Raw genomic sequence first — 19,039 nt, 5'->3', positions numbered from 1 at the left:
CTAAAAAGCAAATACAGAATCCTGTAGGAATTCAAATGTATTCAAATTTCATCTCCCTGTGATTTTATGACTGCTTTTGAAATGGGCTGCTTTAATTACTTAACATCTGTTACCCAATAACTAAAGGCATTATGTTTCCCTGCGTCATAACAAAAAGATGCCTTGTGTTGCTGAATTCAGCACGCATGGCGCTAAACAAGGTTAACAACCATGCTGAACCTATAGCATTGAAGGCTTGTTCTGGTTTGAAATGTGCCTCTACCTTCTGGGGCTTCAAAACGGCTTCTTCATCAATGGGTGGGTTGAGATGGTTGATTGATGCTTCATTTTTCTATGCACAGAGCTGATTAAATCCCTAGCAGCATCTCTGACAGCTGTGTTAGCGTCCTCCAAAGTTACAGACATATGAGTTCCCAATACAGAATGCATGTATTTGTCTGTCTTGTGGATGTATTCATTTACAGTATACATTTTTCTTTCTTTCCAAGAGCACCGATTGGGCAAAATTTTGTGCACTTCATGAATTTCATATGCTCTGAATACTCTCTTGACTTCACTATTCAGTATCTAGTGTTCATGTCTCTTAAGGATTGGGCAATAAATATTAAATTGTATAAATTACCATACATATGTATTGTGAATTCTTCTACAATAGTTCCTAGTAAATCAACATTTGCCAATAGTCACTTTTAGATTATCATCTAATGTACAGATTTCTCCTCTGATTCAAAGGAAACTAACTGTAAAATCCAAAATAGCTCTGTATGGGGAAACCTCACTGTTATTACATATATAGTGAATTTCATATGCTCTCCCAGTAGGAAAAAAAAAAGTTTAGATTAAGTTTAGAGTCAGAGTAAATGTAATCTAAAATTAAAAAATATTAAATAATACCAGCACAATCCTGAAACAAAGCATTATAAAATTTGAGAAATCTATTTGTGTTTTAAACTCTAAAAAGGACCAGGCATGTTAAAGTAATGAAATACAGAGTACGTAATCCCTAAAACACATTTTAGCTGTCCTGTAGTTCTGTTTTGAATGTTCTCGAAAAAAATGGTTTAAATTCCTCAAACTGAGATTAGATTAATTTGATTTTTTTTCATCCCTCTTCGTGATTTCACTATGCAGTAAATTACTAATTGGTGTAATTGGTCTCATTTCCTACTAATACAGGTTTTGACCCAACATTTGCATTATTAATTTTGGGAGACTTTTTTTTGTCGTGAAGATTTACATGTGCATACTAAACACACTACAACTGTTTGCCATTTTATCCTGTTCAAGGATGCATCCAGAGTTTATTGGTGAAAGTGAGAATGTTTCCCAAAAGAGAACGTAAAACGAAAAGCACACAGAGAACTGGTAAAAACTACTCAGATTACACAAACTAATCCTGATTCACCAACCACATTTGTATTTCTGGCCTTTATGCTCTTGGTGTAAGAAGGTTATATATGTAGTAAAATACCCCATACATTTAATATTTCTCATCATATCACTTATAAAATTTTACTTCTGTCTCTTCAGAAGGCTGTAGCTGGGAGAAATAGTATACAAAAGAAATGCTAATTAAAGTACCTTTGGGAGGAGAAAGGAATGAAAGAAGCTGATATTAAATATTAATCATAAGAAACAAGGCTGGAAGATTTTTAAAGGTGGAAGTAAACAACAGTGGGTTATTTTAATTTGGGATGGCATAGAAGATTGACCTGAACTTTCACGTAGAGGTCCTTCTCTTTTCAGAAGTCACCTTTTTTTCAACTCAAGATGGATGGGGTTTTTGCTTAATTTAAGGAAATTCTGGCTTAATGATAAAGATGCAACTTGGCAGATTTAATGCTACACTATTTTTCAGCTCTCTCCTAAAAAGCATAATCATGTGTTTTATTACTTTTTCTTTCTGTAAATCTGTTCTATTACTGCAATTCTCTGTCTTTAGTAAACAAATTATTTTATCTTTCAGTCTTGTCTAGTAGCAAAGATGCTTCTGAACTACTGACACACAAAAAAGCAATCCTCATCCAAAGCTTTGGTGAATTCTAAAAACAAGGCATTGCCATGCTCAGAGCCTTGCTTTCTAATCGCTCATCCCAATACGTGCAACAGGTAAAATCAGAAAAGCTGCCTGCAATCAGTTTGAGAGGAGGAGGTGTCATCGAACACCTAAAGAGGCGGGTTGTAAGTCTGAATCCCCCATGACACATGATGAACAGTCTACGTTACACACTCTCAGTGGTCTTCATTCCTCAGCCTCTTTCTTCAGTTTCCCGCTACCCGACAACAGGCTTCGCCTAATGGAGTCTTATGTTCACAAACCTGTCACTATTGCCCACGTCCCCGCTCTTCCAACTTTTTAAAAAGACTGCTGGCAACTCTTAAACTTGATATCTGAGATGAGTAAGTTTGCCCTGATGTGTTTGCCAGACGCAGGCAGTGCAACCCACTGTTTTCCAGAGCAACTTAACTTGTCTGTAACCAACCAAGCTGTTTGTACTGGAAAAAGACAGAACAGTAGAGCATAAGCAAGCCTAATGTAATAAGATGCAAAAATGAGAAGTCAGTTACTAGATACGGAAACAATGCAAGGAGATAATAAAAAAATGTGCTCTACTTCAGCTCAGTTTCAGCCTCAGTTTTCTGTTTCAAATTTTTTTTTTTTTTCTGTGAATAGGAACGGTCATTATAACACCTTTGACACATTCTCCTAACTATTGAAAGTCAATGGTCCGCTCATCTGCCACGCCAAATTAAAGACACATTCTTCTTTTGAACAGATTTTGCTTTCCCTTCCCCTGGGCCCTTTTCATAACCCAAAGTTGTTAGGATGCAAATTACACTCCAGCACCAGCCCCACCTGTACCCCCTTTATCCTTCCTTACACACCCTTTTAATTAATGTAACTGATATTTATCATAATATTGTACATTATACGATGTCGACGAAAAAGAACTAGTAATACTAAAACCTCCCATTATATTGATTACTCCAGTTCTCTCAAATATCATGATACTACCAAATCTCACAATAGCATTCAAACAGCTAGAGATACTGGTATCACAGGGGGAATGTGAGATGGGATTCCTGGTTTTTTTCCCTTCACTAAGCAACTATACTCTGCAGCCAACCCGCTGGGGCTAGGATCCCGTCCTGGGAGGCTTCCCTCGGTAATGAACACTACAGCAAAAGTAGGATATTGGTATCTGTTGCTTTTTAAACCACCTTTTCCGGGCATCCCCTGGTGAGAGAAGGGAAAGTAAGGCTGTCCCCAGCCACCACATCCTACTGCTAAAGGCAAAGGGCCAAAGAGTAAAACCGAGTCAGGCTCAACCTCCACGGCAAGGACCAAGAATCATTATTACAGATGCAGCATTAGTGCTAACGCTCACTCACTTTGGTATTGCGGCTATTTAGCATCACAATGCTGCCACAGAATCAGCATATTGCCCATCAAAAGGATGAAATGGGCTTTAATTAGGTTTAGGGAATCTGCATTTCCCTTTTGAAATGCTGATTTTCACAGGAGCACCTCTTTTGTCTCAAGACTGAGTTGACGGCTCTCTGGACTTCCTACCCTGACCTTCCACATCCTGCCAGCACGGCAGACCTTATGGTATACATCACGACTACATGACAACTTAGAGCTTTCATAACAAAAGATACTACATATACAGAATTTCTGACAGTGCTATGGTTTGGGTAATGTTGCAGGATTTCTGAAAGGCCGGGTTAGTTACAGATTATACCAAAAGATGACTGAAACTAAACTCAGGTAATTTAGTTTCCCCCCTCTGTTACATTTCGGGTACAGGATTGTCACATTCACTTTTAGCTACCGTTTTCATTATGGCAAGTTTATCTATCAGTTCACGCTCAAAAAATCACCTCTTTCAAAGCAGCCGCTGTTTCCCATTGTTGTCAGTGGCAAGAACTCCACCGCTGCTTCAGGAAGGATGCATGTCCCTTATCCTCAAGAGGCCAAAATACCAAGATCCGTTTGGCCTGACTACCTTGCATTTGCAGCAGAAACTCGGGCTCGGATTCACTCAGTTTATTTCCTGATTGCTCAGTTCATTTCCTAATTGATTGTACATGATTCTAAGCTGATGTGCAGGCTCAGCAAATACTGGAGTATGTGTATAGGAGAAGAAATTCTGAGTCCACACTAATGCTAAGTGTAGATGCAAGCACACCTATTGCACAGTGGGAAGGAATGGGATGCAGAAGCCTGCTTGGCTACATCTCCCAGTTTGCAGTAAATTATATGGCTGATGTCAGTAGGAAAAATATCCTGCTGTCCATTATTAATAGGGATTTAACATCTCACGGAACAAAGCTATATGGGATTTAAAGGCAAATGAACTACAGCTACAAAACCAGTGTCAGAAAACACAGTGCACCCACTTCTTCACCAGCTTCTGCTTCTACGTATGTCATCACTGAGAACGATAGTTGCAGAATCTCTGAAAATGCTCATTGTTAACAGCGTGGGTGAATGTGGCCCACCAATAGCACTAGAAAGCATGTTATTTTAAAAAGAGAAATTGCAGGAAGCTGCAGGGAGAAAGAGAAGGAGGATTTCCCTTCAATCTTCCTGGGTGAGATAAAAAACTAAATTTCAGTTAGAAACAATAAAAAAAAAAAAGTAATTTAAAATACCTCCAAACAGAACAAAGACACAACATTTTGCTGGGTTTTAACTTTGTGAGAAATATAATAAGCATATATTTCATTTCTAAATTTCAGACAAAGCAGGTCACTGTTAAAAATTTCTAGAAGCCCATTCGAAAATGAATTTTAATGCCAGCTAATGATCACACCTATTAGCATGCAGTATCAGAGATACATTTTGTGCCCAGTAGCAGCTGCTATAGTAATTTTGGAGAAGATATATTGCATCCTTCATGAATAACAAAGACAATGAATTCTTACGAGTGAAATTTCGATCAGACTCAGGTGTGAAATGTCTCTGCACTAGCCACGTTATGAATTCATTTTTATATATATTCATGTTATCCAAATTATCTCACCTACCAAACCAGACTACTCACCATTTCCAAATGTGGTGTCCTGTCTATATAGTTTAGGATATTCCATAAGAAATGAGCCCCTGGACTTCACGTGGGAAGCTGCTTCTAGCCTATTCTACCTTTGCGTCCTCTTTCCACTTTTTATACTACACTTTTCATATTCCCTTCATAGAACTGTAAAGCACCCCTCTCTAGCTGTCTTTTATGCCTACAGATTGGTGTTCTTTCTTGCCGAGTTATTACCAGCTACATTCACATTTGTTCAGATGTGAGCATTGCTTTATCACTCTCATAGGTCTTCATCTCCTCCTTTTTAATCACTCTCTATAATCCCTCCTCGTTTTGTTGCTCTTCCATGAGCTCTATGCAATGTATCCACATTTTCTACTTAATCAGGATGTAACTGACATAAATTGTTTATAACCAGACCCCAAACCAAGTAAAACTACTCCAGGATTCATCAACAAACAGGATTTTGCTTAACAGTCTCAGAGGAGGACAAGACAGTCAAACAGACTTTGGTAGTGCTGCAATTTGAAGAATGAAGGAAACACACAGTCACGGGTAAAGCCTTTAAGAGCCCCAAGATTTGCAAACAATTCCCAAATACATCTAAAAATTGAAGAAAATAGACCCACCTGCAATTCTCTGTGGATGAGTCTGCTCTTTATAATTCTGTTAATGTATACCTTCTTCCAAGGGTAAAACTGGAAGAAAACTATATGAATCCCAGGATTTTAGCGTTGAGATGTTCAGTTTCATTTTACAAAAAACCCACGCCCTGAAAGCTGCGAAGCTTGAGGACTTATAAGCACTTTGAATCCCAGGATCACAAAAACAGTACAGAAACATTTACATTCCCATCACAAAATTGACACCATCTATGTGTATCCAGTTACTTAATTTAAAGCATCCAGGTCGCGCAGTCCTCTTCTTGGACACCACGGTCTGCCCATATATGCTAAACGGCAGGATCAGGCTCATTCCCAGCCATGTGAGTTATATTATACTTTGAGTGGAATTTATCTCTTCAAAGCCACTCTACTTCAAGCTCACAAAATTAATTACTACACGGAAACATGTCACTTAATAGAATTTAGTCTACTAAAGGTATCTGAGCACTGAATATGTTGCAACACACCTTTACATTTGTTATTAAATACCCCATTACAAACAAAATGTCTAGTTTGAAAATTAAATTCTCTCTAAAAAAGTGGACATTCAAACTGAATATACCCTGCTGCCGATTATTAATGCCTAGTAAACAAAACTGAATTTTTGAAGATTTGATGAGTTCTTGATTACTTTCAGCATTTATTCCAAAATACCCAAAATTCAGATCAGTCTGAATCCCATTTTTTCAGAAGATAACAATTTAGCAGAAGGGGTTATATTCCAAGTCATTAAATTATCATTACTAATTCATGTTAAGCTACTTCTCTGCTACTTACTTGCATGGAGCTACTTAAAAAGAAAAAAATGCTTGTGCAATGCTCAGCTTTTCCAAAGAGAAGCATTTAAAATACCTATTATTGAATTTGGTTCCTTATATTCAAACAATATATTTGGGAATACTGAGCACACTGTGCAGTAAAAACCAGATCCTGGAGACCAGACATGGATTTATGGGAAGAAAGGAAGGCTGACAGGCTGCTAATACCTGTCTCCCACCTTTGTTTGCTTAACCCTGACTACAACCTCTTTCTCAGTCTCTCAGGCCGTTTTACCAAGAGCAGGGATCTGAAGAGATGGTGTGACATTTGAAGAGCCAGGAAATCTGTATTCATTCCAATCAACAGCCTTATACTGCAGTCATTTCTGCCTTAGGATCCAGTGAAGGGGAGGGTTCACATCTTCTTTTTCACACTAGAACTGTATTTATTCCAGATATAGTTGATGTGAAACTGCAGTGAGATGGAAGGTATCAGGATCCATCACAATTACCTTACCAGCTCTATATACCTATCAGTAAATAGTGATGTGTAATATGAATGATAAATGTTGAGTAAATTACCAAAATACGAATAAACAAACAAGAGAAACAAGTAGTGCCAAAAGCCCAGCTTCCCCAACTGTATCTGTTCCAGTGGGATTACTTCACCCTATGTCTAGCCTGGCCTTATAGATCAAAAACCCATTACTGTTTGGATGCACTAGGTGTGCTTCCAGAGCACATCTTCCAGTTCAGTCTTGTCTGAAAGGAATCTAGTTTGCATACTGCATAAAGCACGACCAAACACAGTAAATGGATATGATACGTACTACAAAAGCATATGTCTAATTTGAACTGAAATCCTAATTTAGATATACTCACTAAAGACTCACAGCTGGATGTTCCACTCAGGAACAATTGTAGGAGAGTAGCTTTTACGTCTACGAGTTTCAATTGTATTATTTTTTTAATTGTTGTTTTTATTGGCTCACATGGTAACATTTCTTAGTATAGCGTTATTCAGCTCAAAGCAGACAGACTTTTAGCTAAAATCAGAACAGACAGGCACTTGCAGGTCCCCAAGCTGATTAAAGACAACAATCACACTTTTTCATAATCCTGTGAAAGGACCACAGGCATCATATTCGGGACAGTGTTGTTAGTCTTACTGGGGTTGTATGCGGGCTATTTGAACTCCTTGCTTCTGGGGACCTATTTTATGTGTTTCAAGCGCAGGACATCATCCCTGTTTTCCCCTCACCTTACTTTCCTCTGCCTGAGGCATCATCCCTTTATGCTCATGCTATTTGGTCTCAGCAACTTTCTGTTCTGATTCAGGTGCAGCTCAAGGCCAAGTATGGGCAACACTAAAGACTCTTGATACCCCATCACCACTCCAATGAGCAAGCTACATTTCTTCGGCAAAAATGTCAAAAATAGCCTCAAGTACGTGACTTTTACAGAATGCTAAAAGTCATATCTGGTATTCTGTTTGGTTTTTAGAGAAAGTTGGGAGCTATGGGAACATGGAGGAAGATCTTTTCACTTATAATCCCTGTAGTTTTACACAGTAGGAGAGTGGAATGAAAGGTTGTGAATTCTATTTGTAACTTAGTTATAAATGATGCCTTGGGCACCCACTTGAAGAGGAGAGCTCTTTGATTCATTTCCTGTATAGATTTAAGTGTGTAGATAGAACATAGTGCTTATGTTCTACCATAAGCAATGACGGAACAAACGAACACCCATTAAAATGAAGATTCAGGAGTGAGTAAAAAACCCTCACCTAGTCAAACTGATAAAAATTAGGACAAACTTGCCAGTTCATTTGCGTGATGTGACTCTATTTCAGAGCCTCCTTTATGCAGGTAGTTTTGTGCTAATGTGATGATGAAGAGCTGACATAAAATCTGTTTGCAAAGGGGTTGCTAAAAGCATTGCATCAGTTCTTTTAGAATATAAGAACTGAAAATATTCTTATAGAATATAAGAAAAGAACTGATGTATTCCTCTCACACAACCATATGGGGATTCCTGAGGACTTCTAAAACTTGAGAAATCCTTACTGCAAGGTTTGGTTCCCTTTTGAGGAATAAATTACAAAAATTCCTCAGACTACTATCGGTTGCACCAGGGATTCATGCAATGCCAGGAAGCAAAAAACCAGAACCCCTAAAATGTGGTTGCGTATTTCAAAAGGACATAAACATCATTTCGCAACCAGAAAGACGACCCCACTATCTGGTGTGGCTACAGAACAACACGATCTCGTTACTTTAGCCAGGCCAGTGTCACTAATAGCAGCATTCATTACTCCAGATTTTGCCCAAAATTGAGAAATTAATTTTCAAAGTAACTTGTGTTAAATTCTATGGCTCATGTAGGTATATAAGAGGCCACCTGCAATGACGAACATAGTTCTTACTGGTTTAGAAATACATTAGTTTATACATATGTTAACCTCAAACTAAATTCATTAGGTTTTTGAAGGGTTATTCTCGACGCCATATTTATTTCAGTAACAAGCTATAATATATTGTATGCAATACATGTCTGTATGTTCTATTGTGACAATCACTTTATGATTACTGTCATTTAAAATTGTATTTTAACTACACAAAAAGAAAAATGTAGTTCAACATTACTAAGTACCTTCTTTATCATCACGATGTATGATTGCATCCTGTATCATATCAGCAAGATTAAAACGGACTCGATGATTCTTCCCATGTTTCAGTTTTTTCACATAGCCCTCCCGTTTCTGGAAAGCTTTTTCTCGTTCGTAGTAGGCCTTTATTTGGTCACAGCGCATCCGCTTCACCAGCCGCTGCCGCTGGCCGAGAGGGAGGGACTCCAGCAAGCACTGCTCAATTTCCATCTCATGGGACCGAAAAACATTACATAGCTGGAAACAGCCTGTAAGAAATTAAAGACAAATACATTTAGATCACGCAACAGCGTGTTTTCAAACGTGCCATGAAACCTCCATGAATTTTCTTGTTGGCCTTTCTAACCATGCGTAAGTCCATCATGTGAGCTCCTCCTACTTGACCAATGCTGACTATAGAGAGTATATATCATTATCATTTACTTTTTGGAAACAACACATGGAACAGCCTGCCCAGGGAGGTGGTTGAGTCACCATCCCTAGAGATATTTAAGAAACGTCTAGATTTGGCACTTCAGGGCATGCTCTAGTGGCAGAGATTGTAGGTTGGTTGGTTGGTGCGTGGGTTTTTTTGGTGTTTTTTTTTCTGTGTGTGTGTGTGTGGTTGGATTCGATGATCTCAAAGGACCTTTCCAACCGTGAAGATTCTATGATTCTATGATAACTAATCCTATTAAATCACTGATGCATTTTTTAAAAGCTAACTCAGTTCATGTAAACAAATGTGAATAGAAAGAGGTCTAAAAGTTCAAATGTGAGACAAGCAAAATATCTAAATAATTCAATGTAATTCAGGTGGCTCGCATTTGCTTACAAACAGACTATTATGCAGAGAAATAGCAGTCTGATGTCGTGCTTCCTTTTTATTAATTTTCATCTTGCTTTACATTAGCAAATTCCTGTTACTCAGTGAGAAGAAAAATCATCATATCATAATTATAATGAGTTCATTAGCATGCAGTGGGTACTCAGGCAACTATCTTTTAAAAACATCAAAGTCATTTCAGATTCCTAACTATGTGTATGACTGGGTTTGGGTGGGGTTTTTTTTACATTGTATAGAGCCATACAAATGGAATCTTCTAATGAAACTGTCAGATACTGAAATCTTTGCATGGAAACCAATGACAAATGTGTCTTTTATTCAGTTAATCCTAACGTTCATAGCACCACCTTTAAGTTGGATTGCTCTCCTGTTGTTACCGTTAAATGTGTTTTTTTAAGTGACATTGCAATAACAGTGATGTTCTTTTCCAGTATGTTCTTGTCATGGTTTAACCGCAGCTGGCAACTAGGACCATGTAGCTGCTCGCCCACTTTTCTTCCTACCCCCAAGAAGGGTAGGGAAAAGAGGGAGAAAAGGAGGGGAAAGGGAAAAAACCTCTTGGGTTGAGATAAAGACAGTTTAATAGAACAATAACAGAAAAGGAAAATAACAATAATAATAATAATGGTAAAAAAAATATAGAGGATGAAGTAAGACAACACAAGTTGCTCTCACCACTCAGGGATTGGTTGCCCAGCCTATTGGGAGCAGTGATTGTGGATCCCTCCCCCCGGCCAACCCCCATTTATATACTGAGCATGACATCTATGGTATCGAACATTCTACTGGCTAGCTTCTTCTGTCAGTGCTCCTCTCAGATTCTATAGGAAGCATGAATGCTCAGACTTCTTCATATGGGAGCAAGGTGGCCAAATTTGTAATTTCTAAGAACTGCCAGCAGACAGATGAGAGAGGTTTTCTCTCCTTAGTTTGATGGTAGAGCTCTTGAAGGGGATGTGGACTCAAGTCACATTGGGCAGTTAAGAAATACAAAAATTAAGCACTACTGTGCAACTTTAATTAGGCCTGCTTTTGTATATCCATTTTGCTGTAATTACATCATCAAAGGACCCCTACCTCAACCAGGGCACTAACTGAGCAGTGCTGACTAAATGACCACGTTGTTTTCTCCTTGTTGCTTGACATATGTCTAATCTACTGAATACCATTCAGACCCTTCTCTGAAGGCATAATTAATAATTTCCCAACAGGCTTTTGTAAAGCTCACATCATAGCACATAAATGCTTCACAAATATTTATTTATTTTCATAAAAAAAGAGGGATAAAAGGGCATTCTCATCTACATTATCTACTGAAGAACTGAAAGACAATTATTTTCTTTTAAAACCATTAATTTAGGATGTGTAACTCAAGAACTCTATATTCATTTCTTGAAGTTTTTTGTTTTGCTTTAAAGGCGTAGTATTCTATAAAATACTATGTATCATAATACCATAATAAAATGCTACCAAAGTGACAGTCATAGGTCTGCATGCCAATCACTCTATAATTTATATCTAATACATTATTTATTTGTTATATTATTTTCTATTTTTATATTATAAATTATATATTGTATTCTATTGTATATTCTATTATATATAATATGTACTCACTATGAATTAGAACTCAAGGCCTCAAACCAGAATTCCCAAAACTGAGGAGCATACATTTATGCAAAAAGTGCCCAGAGTGTTTTGTTGAGAAACTCCATGACAGATGCAGACACAAAATACAATTCTACAGGTCAAGTTCAGTCAGCTTATTTTAACATAGGCTACCCTTCCCCTCCCTATAATTTCTGTTCCTTTCTTAGCATGCTCTTCTAGTTAGAAGAAAATGAGCTGTCAAACTAAAAAACTGGAAACAAGTATTGGCCTGCATTAAACCAAAACACAAACCCTTTCTTTTTTTCATGTCAAAAGCCAACAACTCCTTCTGTATAAACCAAAATTTTCCATTTGACCTTAAATGATATGTTTCATTTCTGAGCACAAGTCGGAAAAGACAAGGAAATGAAAGGGTAGCTCTGTAAAGCTGCAGAAGATGTAACTTTATTCCCTGCTTCGGTCCCAGTGTTCAGAGCATTCGATCAAACAGATCTGCACTCTGACCATCCTCAGCCCGAGGCAGTTTGTGACTCCATCTCCTTTCTGTCGTGATAGGACTGGGGAACGAGCACGCTTCAAATCTTCCCTAGTAGAATTGTTCTGCTTTGTATAAAATATTACAGTACCTATGTCCTAATCCTACACAGTATTTTTGGCTTGTAAGTCTCTAAACTTATACCCTAACACTTCTAAATCTGGGTATAGTGCCCGCCAGCCAGGCTCGCAGCCTCAGGGAGAAAACCAGCTTGCTGTGTTAAACCATGTTGGACAATGCAGCTAAGAGTCCAGCTGAACAAGAGTTTTACCTCTGCTCTGTTCCTTCCTTCTCTTTTATGAAGTGAGGAAGGAGCAGCCGTGCACCGGGGCTCCGACAGGCAACAGCTGAAGTTGCTGTCTGTATCTGGAAAACTCAACTGGGAGTGAGAATTGTTGCTGTTGTTTTAGTCTTAGCTGTAAATCAGGACTGTTTGCTGACAACAGACTTTAATTGTATCTTTGTTTTTCCTCAGCTTAGCTCACGTGCAGCCTCTGCTCTGGGCTGGCAGTGTTCGCTGCCACATCGCAACTGAGACTGGTGCAAGCTGTAGGACACCTTTGCTGTCACAGTGTCACAGTGCTCTGCTCCTCCAGGGTGAGAAATCAATCAAATTAGCTTAATGTACTGGTCAAATAGAGCACAGCAAAGATGAGCTCACACAGCCAGATTCCAGCATCAGGAAGGATATGGCTGGCTTAGTTTCCCCTGCCTCTCCGCTGGGATGACTGTCAGCCTGCATGACTGCCGTCTATTTGCTCCATGAAGAATAGTGCTTGACTGCCAGAACTGGCCTCACATAGTGGTTTCCAGTGTGTGGCCAGAGTCAAACAATTTGGGCAGATTGAGAAAAGGACTCTTAATCCACTTGGTCACTGGTCTCAGCTATGAAGTAATGAGTTGCAGATGGGATTTTTTTTCTCTCGGCATGTCTGGAACCTGATACATCCTAGATGAGATCAGTATCTGACTGGATATAATGGCTGCAGGTCAGCAGCCTCGTTAGGTTAAGCCTGGATTAAGCAACATAGTATAGATGCAGACAAGGCAAACTCTCTGAATAAATCTTTCAGATGTTCATCTTTAAGGCATGCAACGTTCAGTCCCGGTTTTTGAACCCTGCAGATCTCTGCTCTGACTGTGCTGGACTAGTGAAGCATGGGGAACCGCTGATGGCACAAGAGGCAGAGCTTCCTGGCTATCGCCCCGAGAGAGCTGGACTCAAACCCAGAAGGGTTATAGACATGCTTCTAGAGAAAATTTTGGGGATGACTTAGTGACACTTTGAGCAGAGGGTTAATAACCAACATCGGATCAGGTAACCATGTCTTGTCCAGCAGTCTTGAAAATCTCCACCAATGGATTCTCCACGTTCTCTGAGTAACCTGTTCCAGTTACTACATTGCCTTCTATCAAAAACACCCTGTTTTTTTTTTTTTATTTTTTGGTTGCCATAACTCCTTCTCACTACTGTCACTACAGAGAAGAGTTCAGCCTTGTCATTTCTGTAATTATCCTGGTAGCCTTCTGTTACCCTCACTCCACTTCCTCAATGTCCATCTCTCACTGGGCGGACCAAGACTGCACACATACTTGCAGGTGCAGCTTCACTAGCCCCAAGTAGAAGTGCACAGTGACTTCCCTCAGTCTGCTGGCCATTCTCCTCCTAATATAGCCCACTGTATGGTTCGCCTTATTTACAGCCAGTGTGCAGGGCTGGCTCCCTTTCAACTTTGTGTCTGCTGTAACCCCTGCATCCTCTTCCACAGAGCTCCGGCTTAAGTCAGTCAGTTCCCAGCCTGTGCCAACGCATAGGGTTAGTCTGTCTCAGGCACGAAAATATGCACTTCCCTTGTTGAACTGCCCGAAGTTTCCGTCAGCCCAATCCTCAGGATTAAGCTCTACCATTCAAACTATGCCAACCGCTCTGTCCTAATTGAGCATTGCCAACAGCAGCAACAGCTTCAGCTGTAAAGAAAACCCCCAGGAAAAAATAGCTGCTAAAATCCACAACTTTATTAGGTGGATGTAAACTGCTACTGTTTAGAGCCTGACAATTCAGCTACAGCCAGGCTTGAAAGAGAAGCTATTGCAGCCTCCTAAAGGGTAACGTGTGCAGCAGGTCTGTCCATCCTTTTCCATATATGACAAAAATGGAACAAACCACCACACTGAACTTGTACAAGAACCTTTTATGGGACCCATTCATACAGCAGAAGACATATGGAAACCATGATCTCAACCAGAGATGGTTTTGAGTATGCTAGTCAGGAGGCAGTGTGGCAACATGAGGAAGGGTTTGTGGGCAGGGAGAAAGATTGCCTTCTGTATGAATTTGCATAAAAGTTTGTATCCCATTATGTAAGATATCATATTTGAAGTTTTTTTCATATGTTTCTTGCCTCAGCGTATAACAAATTACAGTTATGTACAGCGATTTGATAAGGTCACTGTGACTGTCATGGTATATTGCACTGAATAACTCATTAGCAGTGTCTCCACCAGAACAGTGAAAAAGCTTACCAGGGCATTATGTATTTAATGAGATGCCCTGGACCAAAACGACTACAATAAACGTGATTGTCGGTATGTATCTGTTTTTAAGGTCTGTATCTTCTGTATAAATACACAATATAAAAACCTCTATGAAACACTGAAATATCAAAAATAGAGATCCTTTTATTATATCACATTGGTTATTAACTAGCACAGGACAAAGGAAGTCACAACCTCTGTAACTAACAGGAAAAAAAGTTTTGAGGATGCTTGCTAGCGTAGAGTTGCTTCACTGACTGGCTCCACCCTGAACCACTAGAGAAGAAACATTGCTAGAAAATAACCTGTTCATAAAATTGCAGTGATTTACTCACAATTGGACAGAGTGCCAACTGCATTACAGCACAAATTACGAGCTTGATCCTTCCTGTACAAACAAGAGATTTCTGAGTAAAAAGGAACTGCTTGCTTTGGATTGTCACTTGTTCTCACTGTGAAGGTGAGAGAAGGAATATTTTGTGGCAATACAAGCACAAGGTCCTGAACAACAGGAAGAGCTTGGGAAGGGTGATGGGACATAAACAGAGAGGAAGAATGCGATTGCTACAGGCATTTTCTTCCATCTCCTGCAGGAGATTTGAGCCCAAGAAACTTCACAGTATGTAGGAACATTTTTGCCTTACCCCTTTTTCAGAAACCATATTGATACAGCTTTCCTTTATATTTCCTGTTCTTATGGCTTTATGTCACTCGCTCTGGCGTTTAAATTGGGAGTCTAGTCACCCTAAAAAAATGCATCTCAGATGGTAACTCACATTGCTGGGCGCTGATTATGTTCCTATCTAATATGGATCGTGCCAGGAGGCATTTCCAAAATGTAAAGGTGAATGCCTACACACACGTTCACACAGGGACTACAAAAAAGTTTGCCACTGTGCTCATACGTATTGTATTTTGATTTCTCATGTGATATAAATATTTGCTGTTGTGATTCAAAGAAGTAACTACTCCTAGACCCCAGGAATGCTGTGGTTTCAAAGTATGGCTAGTTAGAAACCTTGCTCTTCATTAAAGGCACACACAACACCAAACTGCTCACATTGCTTAACGCAGCAAGCATCTCAAATAAGGTGACACAGAATTATGGTGCATAATGCTTAAAACTACAATTATGCAAATACTAAGACACATGCTTACCTTTATTTATGTAAACATTCATGTTGATTTTTACAATATTTTAAACAATGAATAATTAAGCTTCTGGGTGTTTGAAGGACTATGGTCTTTACAGCATAGAAACAAAATATAGAAGGCTTAAATTAACCGGAAAAATGGCAATCTGAGATTCTGACAATGTATCTACTTGAGATTGCTACCTAAACAATATTCTTTAAGCATCTTAATCTCATTAAAGGAAAAAGGGTAAAAACTTCTCTGAAGCATACACAGTGTTTAGCATGGGTCCTCTGACACTTCAGCTCCAGTCTTGGTCTGCTCTTGCTAAAGGTCAGACCCTCTTCCAAACTACAATTAAACACCTACATTCTAATTTAGATACCCGAAATTGTCCTGAATCTCAGAAAGATAAAATATTTGAAAATTTCAACAACTTCAGTGAACTGTTAAATAGATTAGCATTCATTAAACAACAAAAAAAGCCATTTTTTAATAAATATTGTACTATCACATGACACTTTTAAAGGTGGATAGCTAAACATATTCACAGTACTAACAATGATATGTGGGAAAAGCATGCAGTGAGCAGCGAGTCCTTTGGCACTTACAGACCAACACAGACGGACGGTGTAAATCAGTGCAGCTTCATCCAGTTCAAAATGCTGCATTAATTTACACCCCACGTTTGATAACAGAAAGCAGACCAGAAACTGGAGCACTGACCCTTTCAGTAATGCACTTTGCTGTTATACATAATGACTTTACTATACATGATGATTTTCTGCTACTAACAATGTATTTTATTATTTAAATTTATTATATTAAATTAGAAATAATATTTATTAGTATTTATGCAACTGAACTGAATTCCATATGAAATCAGTGATACCAATACAATAGCCTAACTGAAGTTATGGTGTTGGGACCACAGATCAATGCATTTTTTAGAGGTGCCCTCTTCAGAAATCAAAAGCTATTATGTATCGTCTACTGATCTTCCAGTTTCAAAAAGAAATACTTCTTACCCACAAAAGGGGCTAGATTAGTTTAAATCAATCTCAAATTGCAATGTTAAGGTCAGTATCAAAATACTTGGGTTTGAAAATCCTGTGTTCAGTGCAGAGAAAATTACTTACCATTTGAACAGCCTCTCCATTACGTTTATTAAGCTGCAACTGAAGCGTGGTGCTTGGAGCCACTTAGCCTGATTTTAACAGCTAAAGCGTTTCCATCAGGTCAGTAGCGCTCTGCTCGCTGTAGCAATGGGCTTATTCCTTTCCTTTTTTTCTTGGTTCCCCTCCCCACCCCACAAGCAGATAATCATGAGGGAGCAGTATAAATGTAAACTATTTACTTTGTAAAGAATGTAAATTATTCAATTAATGCCAAGTCTTCTGAGAATAAATGACATTGCAGTAAAGGAGCTGATGTGCTTCTCCTGTTATTGGCTCCACAGAGCTTCTTTTGGGTGTAATTACAAAGTTAGGGTTCTTAAATGACATGATATCCAAAGCTTCCTCGTTTTCTGCTTAACACCCAACTCTGTCTTTGCTGAAGAGCAATCCTGAGCGCATTCAAGCAACCGTCCTCTTACAATACCCTACTCCTGTACGCTGCTCTTCAAGAGCCTTTCGATGTGACTAGACTGGTAAGCAGGAGCTGCAATCAATTTCCAGCTTGATACCACGGAAAAGTTACTTATCAGACACTATTAATCAACTCTACAGGCTTTCTAATAGACTCTATTATCTATCTATCAGCAATTCAGTGAAGTTACAGTGGCATTCTCTAAAAATTTATTATATTTGAATCAAAGAATCAACCAGTTTGGGATCTTGCTTTCATAGTGATAGAAGAGAGCCTGAATAAAAACAAATCAAATAAAACAGAGGGCTCTGCTTTGTCATTTGTGATTTATGTCATGTAGTAGTCTGTAACATATGGATATTTTATGTTCTAAGTAAAAGTCATTAACTGTGTGCCGGCCTATTCCATAAATGCAGCTAAAGTGCCTGCCCATGCATTGCCCTTCAGTGTAATAAAACAAAGGTTTCAAATCCACATGTAAGGGGTTCTTCCCATGTTTTAGAAAAAAATATCTTTATTATTTTCTTTTGCCTGTCTTGAAGCACAGGGAAGTCACAGGTCTGAATAGTCTGAGAGGAGCTGTGTATATCCCAGAGCAGCAGTCCTCATCTGTGGATCACACCGGGAAACTACATGAATGCAAGCAAAATGGATAGACACCATCTGCTTGAGCTCATACCCTTTCTTTTGGTAAAGCTGCTGTCTCCGGATCCTCTCTCTGCTGCTGTCATCCTTCTATACACCCTTGGAGGATGAGACAAAGGTGCAGTCTGGATTCCCACAAACCACAGTATACCTCAAGTAAGTTCTCCCGCAAACGCCAGAAACTTTTGTGAGACAAACTAAAACACCATTGTCTGCTCTGGAGCACTGGAGTTTCCAACTGGAAAGACTGCAGACTCTCAGAGATGAGTAAAACACATGCACCTTCTCATACAGTATTCCAGATAATTGATCTTTTAGGAGATCAAAGTCTGTCCTCAAGCTGGATTTAGGGCTGTATTGTAGCAACTCCGAATAACGACTGTCCAGACAATAGGCTGAAACACTACCTACTGTTCTTCCCAACTTCAAGGAAGGCTTTTGAGCAATTGGTCCATGAAACTTGGGATCCAGTATCCCCTTACTAAAAAGAAAAAAAATAATGTTGGTTTTGGATTCCTCTATTCTAGTACATAAAAGATGGGCAGGAAGCAATCTCTGGCTCGCCAGTTAAGTGTTACATACTGGCTCATGTTCACGTGGTGAAGGTTCATGCAAAACAAATGAAACATATCTAGACTGCATGGTCCTAATTCTCCTGTGATTATCATGCTGTGCTGTTGTGCTGTAAAATGGAATTATCTTTTTTTGTGGCTTCTAAATTCACAGTGTCTAGAGTGGAGACTGCACCTTAACATAGCAGAAAGGAATTTTACAATGTAAGAACAAAGGTGTTTGTATACGTTCTAGTAAGGAGCAGGAGAGTATGTGTAGGCAGGGAACAGTATTTGAGTCTACAATGCCTTTTGAAATAGATGGAAGATTTGACAGGGCACAGAGCGCATAATCTGTGGGAATTTCATCCACCCTATCTATTGGGAGAGGTCTCTAGATATTGTCCATAGCCTTTGCCATAGAGAGGGGTAGTGGGAACTCTTCAAAACCAAGCCAGCGAGCTAAATAACCATCCTATAGA

General features: G+C 39.0%; 1 protein-coding gene across 5 annotated transcripts in view; it reads right to left on the bottom strand.

The window, feature by feature from the left end:
• MYO16 (myosin XVI) overlaps positions 1 to 19,039 on the bottom strand; it is a 406,659-nt gene that overhangs the window by 295,993 nt on the left and 91,627 nt on the right. For all 5 annotated transcript variants that reach the window (XM_063337500.1, XM_063337484.1, XM_063337493.1 and 2 more), the window contains exon 2: positions 9,115 to 9,378. In XM_063337500.1, coding sequence (XP_063193570.1) covers positions 9,115 to 9,340 — 226 coding nt within the window. In that variant the 5' untranslated portion in view covers positions 9,341 to 9,378. The remainder of the gene's footprint in view (positions 1 to 9,114; positions 9,379 to 19,039) is intronic.

This window comes from Chroicocephalus ridibundus, chromosome 1 (assembly GCF_963924245.1).
Source record: "Chroicocephalus ridibundus chromosome 1, bChrRid1.1, whole genome shotgun sequence".
Classification (NCBI taxonomy): Eukaryota; Metazoa; Chordata; class Aves; order Charadriiformes; family Laridae; genus Chroicocephalus; species Chroicocephalus ridibundus.
Note: the sequence above shows the minus strand (reverse complement) of the source record. Positions and strands in the feature narration are given on the sequence as shown.